General features: G+C 47.2%; 1 protein-coding gene across 1 annotated transcript; it reads right to left on the reverse strand.

Annotated features, from left to right (window-relative positions):
- Window positions 1-1353: 1353 nt before the first annotated feature.
- Window positions 1354-2478, reverse strand: LOC112885098 (S-adenosylmethionine decarboxylase proenzyme 4). Its single transcript, XM_025950772.1, has one exon. It carries the CDS (start codon window positions 2476-2478, stop codon window positions 1354-1356), a length of 1125 nt encoding a protein of 374 aa, XP_025806557.1.
- Between the last annotated feature and the right edge of the window lie 9422 nt (window positions 2479-11900).

An 11900-nucleotide genomic window follows, 5' to 3' on the forward strand; every position in this document is an offset into this window, starting at 1 on the left:
GTTGCTTCAACGAAAACAAAGATGACCTAGTGAAGTGTTGGACCACGTGCAGCCTGGACGCGAGATGAACTCTCTCCATGGTCACATCTCACATACGCATGTTAGTAATTTTTTCTTTTTTCTTTTTTTCGCTTGTTCTCATTCTGTACTTTAAGATGCTGATGTTCCCTTCTATATTTTTGAAAAGAACATTAGTAAAAACTAAGCTAGTATTTTCAACATTTTGAAATACTAGTTTTCAAATTTCTTCAAATCTAATTCAACATTTTGAATAAGTTGAAAATAGTATGTCTAAAATGTTGGAACAATATATTCACAATATTGGAATGGTACATTCGGTTTGTTGATTTTTTTTAAAAAAATAAATAACATAAAAATATATTCAAATTGGATGCCTTTGGGGCCAGTTGCTGGAGTGACGGACCGGGCGGCTTTCTTCTTCCCGCGCGCTCAATCCAAAATCTATTGGAAACCCCTTGATATTGGACAAGCAGTTTCCGACTCAGGCATCCACGGGGGTCTATCCGCCCCAAGTGACCCCTTTTTTTTTTGAAAAAACCAGGTGAACCCATTTAGCAGGCACACAGCACAACAGGACTCGAGCAACAGAAACAGTGCACGCCCTCCCCTTTTCACCATTTATACACGATCCATCGGCAGATCATCGAGCGATCGAAACGGCACAAGAGACAAGCCGCCGACAGCCCCAATGCAATCCCAATCCATCGTCTCCGCTGCAGAACCTGGCCTGCCACTCACAGCCTCTCGCCACCAAGCCGGTATGCCTGCACCAACTCGAAACAAACCAATGCATGAAGCCCTCTCTTCCTCCCTCCATCCAATTCAGCCCAATCCAATCCTCTCCTACCACGTAATGTAACGCGTGCCGTTTGCCGCTGCACGCGCGCGTGATCGATCTTCCACTCCGCCTCCCACTCCCGCCGCACTCGACATCGTCGCATTTTCGCGTGCTCCCCGGCCAGCTTGCCTCATACTGATCGCCGCCTGTAGTGTTCGTGCCACATTGCATTGCGTCCCCAAATCCTCCACCAGTAAGTCCGCAACCGCGCAGCAATTCATGCGTCGCCATCATCATCACAGTTGATAAATCCCCACAAAGCAGAAGGAAAATATTGTAGTTCGATTCGGGAAAAGGATCGGAAGACCATGGATATATGAGAATGGACTAATGGAGTGAAGCGGGACTTTATCAAAAACCCTAGATAGATAGTGCTTCTACCCTCCCCAGGACGAAACCCATGGTCATCTCATCTCCACTCCAACCCCAGCATCCTCATGGCCGGCAAAACCAAGCCATGGATCCGGACGACTAAGCAACGTCCGTGCATTATGCTAGCTGCGATCGATCATGTCGAGCGAAGCCGCCGGAGTACGCGTGAACGTCTGGTACGTCACGGTCATGGCGCCCGGGAAGGTCTCGGCCGCCCGGCTCCGGCAGGCGAGGCCCAGGGGCTCTACGGCGTCGGCGACCGCCGACCATACCCAGGCGGAGGCAATGGCTTGAGGAGTGCCCTCGGTGTTGGTGGTGGCCGTGGTGCCGTAGTAGCAGACTGAGACAGAGACCGTGGCCGGCCAGAACACGGCGACGGCCTTGCCGATGGACGCGAGCGCGCCGGCGCAGTCGCCGCCGCGCTCGTAGCTGGCGTAGCTGTGCCCGTCCTCGGGGGTGACGTGCACGGTGGCGTAGCGCGCGCCGTCCAGCGCGTTCATCGAGTAACCGCAGGGCGCGAACGCGTACCCGAAGGCGAGCGAGCGCTGGTTCACGTCGCCGAGCCCCGACGCCGCCGTCATCGCCTCGCCGGTAGCGTGGCTGGTCCGGCCGTCGCCGGGGGTCAGGAAGAACTGCCTGGCCAGCGCGCGGTCCTGATTGGTCATGCACACATCCACGGTGAAATGCGGCGTGCCGTCAGCGTGCTCGTCGTCCTTGCCGGTGACGTCGTCGTCGGACGCGGACGCGGCGTACTCGTGCCACCTGTTCTGACCGCTATGCCTATGCGACGCCGGCATCACGCTGGCGCGGCGGAAGCGGAGGCCGCTCGGGACGGCGCCGTCGAGGTAGCGCACCTCGTCGGCGAAGTCGTCGTGCGGGAATGGCTGCGCCTCGGGGAAGAGGTACGAGCCGCGCGAGTACCGGCACGACCGGAGCGCGAGCCCGAGCTCGTCGCCGGCGGCGCGGAGCAGGACCGGCACCGCGCGCAGCAGCCGCGTGGTGCCGCACGTCTTGAGGACGGCCCGGGATGGGTACACGAACAGGCTCGACTCCGACAGCACGTACGCGTCGAACGCCGTGTTCCCCGCCGCCGAGACCACGGCGCACTGCACGGCCTCCAACGCCTCCCGGAGCGCGCCCACCGGCAGCAGCCGGAGCCCGTGCTGCGCCCGCGCGCCGCCACAGCTCGGCAGTGAGAACACGAGCTCGAGCAGCTTCTCGAAGCCCTTGAACCCAGAAGAAGCCATTTATCGATAGCTGAATCGTCGCTAACACACACTGTACTCCGTTGGGGAAGCAATGGATTGTGCTGCTGCACTGTTGCATGCAAGCAATGGTGAGAGGGAGGATTGGAAGGGGTGAAATGAAGGGTTTTTATAGTGGAGGTGAAATGTTTTTTGTTTTTTTTTATGCCTGTCTGTAGAAAGAGAGTTGAGTGAAGCTTAGCATGCGCATTAGGCAACCAATGGTAATGATTGTGAGTATTATGGGGGAGGGAGGAAGATGAAGTTTCATGAGAATTGGTGGCAGCTCCGTAGTGGTGCAAGGCAAGCTGCACGCCAACATGCCTTGATGCTTAGTGGATACGAGGAATGAGGGATGACTGAGAGCGATCTCCGGGGAACATTTGCGCAACTGAAAGCAGTGGTGGATCTAGAAAATTCCCCTTGATGCACACTAGAGGCCACAAGTTCAATGTATAGCAAATTAGCAATGTGCATATTAATTAAAGCCATGAAAAGCATATTTTCTCAGAGAAATTGGGACTTTGGTATATCAAGAAAGTAGTTGGTAGTGCAGAATGTCTTTAGCCTTCCGCTGATGTATGACGTGTAATGTGAGTGTCTGCGTCTATTCACTGGAAAAAAAACACTCTATATCGTGCATTTATAGAAGACGACGAGCGGCGATAAGCAATTGGGCAACAAGGGCAAATTATACTGCTCCCGTAGGCACCGAGCCAACCAGGTCGATCCTGTTTGATGAGGATAGACGATGAGAGATTTGCAAGGCCATTGGACACTCGTGGCAAGTTCGTCACTCGAGCCCCTTTGACCGGCGGCAGCACTTGTTGCCATAAGTGGCCCGACACAATGAAGGGAGCTAGATGTATACTGTATGAAATCTTTGGAAGGAAAGGAACAGAAGGATTTTAAGCAGAAGCTATTGCAGCCACTGCAAGTATTCCAGCTAATTAAAGAGGAGGTAAATTTTAGAAGGGTTGCTTGTGGCACCCCGGTGGTGTTTTAGTTTGTAATCATGAGTCGAGAAGTTTCTTTTATTTCATGTAATCACAGCCTCTTGTATTAACTATAACCTCTGCGTCTGTCTTAGCCTAGTTTTTAAAAAAACAATAATGGGAGCTAGTGCACCACATCACCATTCGTGCTGCGAGCGCGCGGCACGAGAGACGTACGTGTACCGCGCCACGCGGCCACACCATGGCTCGCAAGCACGGGTCGGCTCGTATACGTATAGCAGATACACTGGAAAGTCTGGAAAATACATGCTCCATGGTGGCACCACGTTGTGTGTGGTGTTAGGCTACTTAATAAAGTTATAAGCTTGCATATATACATGTGTTGGGAAATAAGTTTAATTAGCAGTGATATTGTACAGCATAAAATTAGGCACACACGCATGGTAGTCACGCAAGCCGCCTTACGGTGCTCATTGTACACAACAAGCTCACACTACTAATAACTCGCACACATAATTTCTTGAGAGTACATATATACGCGAGAGGTGATCAATAACTAGCTAGCATCGTACACGACGAGCATCTGCATGTATGGTGCTTCTCGCATCCGTGGACGACGACGATGTCAGGACGACGACGTCCCGCCGGGCTTCGAGCGGAGGGCCCACATGCTCCTCTGCCTGTTGATGAACTCCTCCGCCTTCCTGTCGATGTCATCTCCTTTCGCGGCGCCACCGCCACCCGGTGGAGCAGTACGGACGCCGCCGCCGCCGGGGACGGGGGGGCTGGCGCTGGGGTCCTGGATGATGAGGACCTGGTCGATCCTGTCCACCTTCTGCACCGCCACCTCCCCGAGAACCGCCCTGGCAGCACCGGCGCCGGCGGCCAGAGCTGGGCCGCCCTTGCTCCAACGGAACGTCTCCGTCTTGCTACCCATACGAGCCTAGCTAGCAAGCTGCCCGGTTTTCTCGTTTGGATTTGGTTGGATGACGCAGCTGGCAATCCATGGCCTCCGTTTATATAGGGACGACCGATCCTCTTGGCTCTCATCAGATACAGACCTCGGAGCAGACGTGTTCCCAGGTCAAGTCAGGCGGTCAGTCGCTTGATGCGATCGACGACGACGTCTGGCCGGTCGTCATCGATCCGGTGATCACGTTCTCACGGATGGCTGGTTGTTGCCGCGGCTGCAAAGGGATGGGATACCGGAGACGCGAGGGAGATTGGCTACGCGAGGAGCAAGTTCGTCGCAGCTGGGGCGGCATCGTCGGTGGAATCGATCCTTTATTTGGGTGAAGAACATGAAGGCGTGTTGAGCATTTCATACTGTATCTAGCTAGGCAATTTTAAATTTGGTTGCTCCGAGGGAGAATCGAGCGAATTTCTTGCACCGCGTTCTCAAAGGCAAAAGCGCCGGCCAGGAGGTCGAAGAGGCAGCAGGCGGCTGAAATGAAATTATTTTTCAAAAAAAAAGGGAATCCAGTGGAAATGAAGGCTAGCAATGGAGTCCGAAGAAACTACAGATAAAAGGGTCTGACCTTCAAGTGCATGGCTAAGGCAAAACTATACATGGGACTCCAGTGGAAATGGACGGATTGCAGCAGGGCGCCGTGGCTTCAATTCACGATCAGTCCAGTGAAAATATATATCGGCTAGAAAAATGGAGAATGCTATGCCAACAAAAAGATTAAGGAGGATTTGGGAATTACCGCGGGTCAAAAAATAAGTGTCTCCTTTTCTGTGATAAAATCTGTGATTCAACTTGGGGATAAAATACCTCTAAATATCTCTTTCGGCAGGCCGATTATATTGTTGGGGACAAACAAAGTAACCGTGTGGAATCATTCAGTGACACATTTGTGTGGTGTGCATTTATGCAAAGTGAGAGATGCATTCAAATGGCAAATTCTAGGTACAAGTGATCTATTGGAAAACGGAAAACCAAACTCCAACAAGATTAAAACTTCCGCTCAAAATTAAGATCTTCCTACGGTACTTTGCCGGAGGCATCATTCTGACAGAAGATAAGTTGGTCAAAAGAAATTCACTTTGTTAGTACTTTTGTAACCAAATCGAAACCACTCAACATAGTCTCATTTTGATAAGTCCATTTGCCGTAGTCAGAACTGCCATACCATTGGCCTAGATACACCTAGGAGGCTAGGAATATGCATGGATCATATCTATATTTCTGCAAAATCGTAGGTAGCTGTTGGATTCATTGACACGACAAGCAACCTAATAATTGAGCATTTTTCAATGACTACAAGAATCAAGAGAAAAGCAGAGGAAAAAGCATGCTGCTGGAAACAAAAGCGCTATAAGATCACAAGGTGACATGAACATGTGGGGCAAATTATAAAGCTAATGATATTCATATACAGAATGGAAGAAGTTTATTACCGGCGGAAACTGTACGCGCTCTTTGTACACAAGCATATACATTGCTACTTCGTATACATACAACTGGTGTAGAGTATAATACGATGGGGCCATAACAGGGGTTAGTTAACTCTAATTAACATACTTATATGCGCTACATACACATACGATCGATCATGTATGTATAATTGATGCTTCATGGGCGATGGAACCACAGCTTCCTCTGCTTGATGAACTCCTCCGCCTTCTTGTTGATGTCGTCTCCTTCCGCGCCGCCGCTGCCGCCGCCTCGTGGAGCACGGGAGAGGCCGTAGACGGAGGGCCTGGAGACCAGGCTGTGGACCTCGATCTTGGGCACCTTCTCCACCGCCACCTCCCCGGCAGCCCCAGCACCGGCAGCGCCGGTCGCCGGCGGAGCAGGGTTCTTGCCCCAACGAATCATGTCCTTCTCCTTCTTGCTACCCGTACACGAGCCTAGCTAGCAAGCTAATGATTGGTCAGATGCTTCTCCGGCTTCCTGATCGATCAGCTTTGATTGAGTTTGCTGGATGATGGAGTTTGCAACCGATGGCCTACTACGTTTATATAGCGAGAGATCCTCTTGGCAGTGGCACTTTGCGCTACGGTTCTTGGACGACGATAGATGCACGTGTTCTCAGGTGTCTGATTGCTTTAGGTAAGCTGCATATGCATCCCTGGTCATTCAGTAGAGGTGGTGATGATGTTTGACAACTTGTCCAGTCTCAGATGGCTGCTGCATGCTGTAAGGGATCTAGCTCAGAGATGCCAGCAACTTGGCTACGCTACAAGCCGTTCTGCCACTTGCCGCTACATCAAGTTCGTCGCAGCAGGGGAGGCATCTTGGGCGGAATCCCAGCTTTGGCTAAAGCGCCTGCAGGCGTGTTGCGCGTTTCGCCACGTACTGTATGATCTCACAATTTTTGGTTGGGCAATCGTGCACCACATTCTCAAAGGCAAGAGGCGCATCTTAACCGGTGGAAGCTGCCGGACTCTTGCGTTGGGTCCTACGCGTGTCAGGAATCAGGACTGACCAGGGCATCGCAGCAGGGAAGACGTCAGGATGGGTACGTCCGCATAACCAGACGATATCAGGGATATACGAGTTCATCGCATTGAATGAACAAAGCCGGAGCAACGGCCGTGGAGTCCCAACCTGCAGTTTGGGTGTTGGTTTTCTGGGCTTTTTTTTTTTTGGCTAACAATGCTGTCGGAAGAGTGTAATATATTTGACAGTTGAGTACAAGGCTGAAGGAGGTAAAACCACAGTGCCGCAGAACAGATGGACGATCCGATGTAATTGGAAATGGAAGGATTCCCACTGAAATCATGGCTTTGGTTTTTGCATCTCTTCAATCATGCGCATTTTCTAATTCTAATAACGTGGTAGTAAAAAAAAATTTCACGCCGGCCACGTGCAACTAACCAATTAATTCTTCGTGCGCCACAATATTGTAAAAGTTGCTTTTGGATTCACCTTTGTTATATTTCTCTTACCTTTGAAAATGGTGAACCTTTATGTTGCTGCTGAGATTGTTTGAGAGTTCTTCCCAGATAGAGTGGAATCTATGCTGCCGGATTAGTTTGGTAGTGGAATCCCAATTAGATAAAAAAAATTAGCACGGTTAAGAACACGCGACCTCGACTATGCATCTAATAAAATACAAGATCCTATCATCATTACGCGAATATATCACTGTTAACTGCAGCTAGCTGTCAGGTAATTCACCGCACCAAACAAATTAAAAGTGTACTTTCCAATGTTTGCAAGAATCAATGCTACCCTGGGGATTCTAGCTGATATGAGAGCTAGCACTGAGGAAAGGTTTTGGGTTGCCGCACAAAATCATCAGGGCATGATCTGTATTACAGATGTACAACTTAGAGATATGTAAAATCATTCTACCTTTAACTATAGATATGCAAGGAAAGCATCGCTGCTATTTCCATGCTTGCTTGTTACTGAACAATCCTGATCTCACGATCGTGATGGACAAGGAATAGAACCCGGAGCCAGATATGGTACAGTACCACAGCAATGCGATGGCATCTTATTAGTGCAGTTTTAGCAAAGCCTTATTAAATGTAAATTATATATGTAGCTCATCCATATTCCTATAGGAGTTATAAGGAAAATTCATAAGATATTAGGAATTAGGATGTACACGCATGCGCAATCTGGCAGCGACGAAAATGGATAGAGGCGTTGATCTGATTATAACAATGCTTGTCAAATGCCCCTGTAGTCTAAAATGCAGATTGGGCCGAACTGTTCATTTAGCTGACAGTGCTGTTGGCAAAGTGCTATATGTTCCAACAGTTCCGTAGAGGACTGAAGGTAAAACTACAAAGGTTGTAGCACAGAGCAATCTAATTGAAACTTGAGGAACTGCATTGAATTGTGTATTTGATTCACGTTTAGTCTATCATATTTAATCTGTTTCCTGCTAGCATGAGTACCTGCCTTTTTTTTAAAAAAAAAGTTTAACAACTAGCTAATTCAGCATGTGTGGTAGATTAACTATTATTTTTTTGTGTGAACACCTTCATATATTACTCTTCACTTTGCAAATCGTAAACCTTTAAATTGCTGCTGAGACTGATAAACGGCAAGAGCTGATTAGTGTGGAATCTCTTCTACCAAATTGGTTTGGCAGTGGAATCCAGTCAGATAAAATAAATGAAACAATCAGGAAGTAAGGCGTGGCAATGAATATAAATTCAGTATTTGTAACATCATGATGCGAATATATATCTACTCCAGCTAGCTATCTGGCAACTCAACACGACTAGCAAATTAAGTAAGCATTTTCGAAGACTCAATAATCAGGACTTCAAGAGAAAAGCAGAGTCAAAAGTATGCTGCTGCCAAACCCTTGTTATTTTACATGTACAATTGGGAGCTTATACTAGGGTTACAATTAGGTTCATTTATTTAAATATTAATCCGGCTCATGTGGCCTTGCCATCCAAGGATACATTGCCCCCCTTTAAGCTTGATTATAAGTAATATATGGCAGAGATCTTTATTCTAAAAGTATACACATGCTGTACTTTCTTGTAGAGTCAATGGTCACCAACACAGAAATATCATGGAACTCTCGTTCCCTGAAAGTCCATAAGGATTTGAGTGGTTCCCCAAAGTCCATAAGGGTCTGGATGGAATATGTGCCTTTTCTCGATCGCTTCCCCACATAAATTGTTCGAGATGTTGGGCTCCAAATTATTTCAGCAAGTGGGAGATATAGAATACTGTGCAAGAAACTATTTCATACGCTGGTTAATCCAGCTAGCTAACATGCTTAATAATGCATCTGTGCATGGATGCATCCTGAAGACGAATTAAGTTCTTATTCGGCACAGATCATACAAAAAAGAAAACTCAGATTGCTTGGCCAGGAAAGCTCTCTTCAGCAAAGCTAAACATCAGCATCAAATCGATCACTGGCGAAAATTTTGGCATAATTTGGCAAAACTGGTAACTTCTAATTGGTTATATTACCATGTGTCCTGAGTAGGTTGAGGTCTAAAGATCTGCTAGCTGGATTCAGTGATGTGAGCTAGCTCATGCACTGTACAGGGATTGATGCGGTGCTTGATTGATCATCTTCATGTCAATCACAGTCGCAGTCAGAGTCGAAGTTCCAACCGGAATCACACGACAATGAACAATCAATTAAGCTGCCACCTGCCAATGTAATTTAAATGTATTGCTCAGACAGCTCCACGTTTCCTCCTGTCGGTCTAGCTCTATCTAATGAGAGCTAGCCGCATGCCTGGATTTATCGACCGATGCAAAGGCAAGCTTGCGGTTGCACGTTTTCGCAGAAGGGCATCAGGTGCCTTCCACACCGGCTGCAATACTTGACTACTCCATCTCCATCCTTTGGGTTGGGTCTCTCTAGCTAACGTCCTCCATGCTGAAGCGAGATGTATACATCGAGGAAGGCGACTTGTTCCCCGTGTAAACTGGTCTTTTCTCCTTTTCGACCTTGCAGGGGACTGTCTGAAACAGTCATGATGGCTTGCCTGGAAAAATTTAGACCTTAGATAAGGATGGATTAGTGGACGAGACCGACAGGGTGTTTGATTTGAGTAGGGTACTAATAGACCTCAACTGACTGCAGTCCTCGAAACTTCGCATGGTGAGAAAATGAGCAAAATCCAATATAACCCAACTTTTGGCATAACATTGAATCCTTACTAATCTTTTGGGGAACGGTTGGGAAGCACAAAACTAAAAGAATGAGAAAAGAAAATTACATGAATAAAATATGGTAGTAAATTTGACAGTAAAATTTCCAGTACCATTCAGATGTTATGTATGTAGGAAAAGCAAAAATAATAAAATTACGGACATCAAAAGAGAAGGAAACATGAGGTACCACCATAGGACATATGTTAGTAAATCGGTAGCCCCCCCACCCCACCCCCCCCCCCCCCCCCCCCCGCCGAGATATCTTATGAAATGAAATGGTTGAGCTTCTATCCCTGATCCCAATAAAAATGAGACTTGTGTCAGCTTTCCCCCAATCTTTTTAATATCTCATCCTATATGGCAATTTCAGAGAAGACAATTTATTTTGTTCCAAGATCTGTCAATGGAAATTGATAGCAGGATTTTGGTCAACAAAAATGCATTTCCTGCTGTTTCATCAAGTGGGAGAAAACAATTAAGCTGTTCAAGAAACTAATCGAGCTAGCATATTTGACAGTGCACGGAAGCATCCTGAAAACGCATTAAGTTCTTATTCGGTGCAGATCACGCGTAAAAATGCAGTACTTTTTGGTCAGGAACCTTGCTTTAGCAGAGCTAAATATCAGTGTCAAATCACAGGCAAAATGGGGCATAATTAGTCTGGTATGGAATGGTTCATAGCCTGTACTCTTTGTACGTACGCGGAGCTTACATTGAGGGCAAAAGATTATGTTGCTGATCTCATCCAAACCCAAGAGAGGGTGATGATACAGACATACAGTATAGGGACCATACCGATGCCATTGTTGATCCATCATGTTTTTGGCAATCGCAATCAAATGCATGCCTAAACCCAGCAGGAATCAAATCATTTCTGATTGATTGATGGAGCAAACTGCCGATGCAAATCGAATGTGTTGCTCAGACTGCGCTCAGACTGCTCCGCCGCGTTAGCTCGGATCAGTCTAGATTTTTGCTAGCTGGATATATGAATCGATGCAAAGAGAATCAAGCAGTTGCACGTTGCACGAGCACATCGGGCGCCGGTGCCTTCCACGCACCAACTTGGACACTTGACTACTTCCTTGGGGGCTGTGTCTCTAATGTTGTCCAGTCTGAAGTTGCGCATACATGAACCCTAATATATACACTGTCCCCTTGTGTGAACTGATCTTTTCTCTACTTTCAGGAGACCATCTAAAATAGTCATGATGCCTTTTGTGAGGTGAAATTTAGCCCTAACTCTGCAACCGGACCACAAAAGATTGTTCGTCAACGGTACCAATGTGGTGTTTGATTTCAGAAGCAGCAGTGCTGATACACACACTGCAAGTCTGCAACTAACAGGAGGCACTGAAACTTGTTCAGACAAGAAGATGAGGCAGAACCAGTACGACCCAACTTTTGACATAGTACTGAATCCTTATTATTAACTAATCTTTTGGAGATATTCCAAAAGAACAAAAACTAAGAAAACACGAGAATACGAAAATACATGAGATTGTTTGTGCCATGTTCTTTGGATACTGTATTGACTAAAATGCCCAAAACCTTATGTGCGATTCATCTGGATGTTACAACAGAAAAGCACAAGAGTTCAGTACATAGAAGAAATAAATCAGGAGTTAGTAGACTTGTGTCAGCTTTCCTCCCAAAGTTCCTAATATTCGATTCTGTAGCTATTTCAAGGAAGCCATCGTTTTGCTTCAAAGAGAGCCTTAGCTGGTAGCGGTGCATTTGACTGTTTCCTGATTGTCATGACATGAGCAGTATAACTGTATAGCTTTCTGAAAACTGAGCATTGGTATCATATTGATAAACAAGATAATTTTCTCTATACCATACACATATCCAACATACATATCAAGCAG

This window comes from Panicum hallii, chromosome 3 (genome assembly GCF_002211085.1).
Source record: "Panicum hallii strain FIL2 chromosome 3, PHallii_v3.1, whole genome shotgun sequence".
In the NCBI taxonomy this organism is placed as follows: domain Eukaryota; kingdom Viridiplantae; phylum Streptophyta; class Magnoliopsida; order Poales; family Poaceae; genus Panicum; species Panicum hallii.

Coding starts and splice junctions, on each gene's coding strand:
- LOC112885098 (XM_025950772.1), bottom strand. CDS start 2,478: ATGGCTTCTTCTGGGTTCAAGGGCTTCGAGAAGCTGCTCGAGCTCGTG.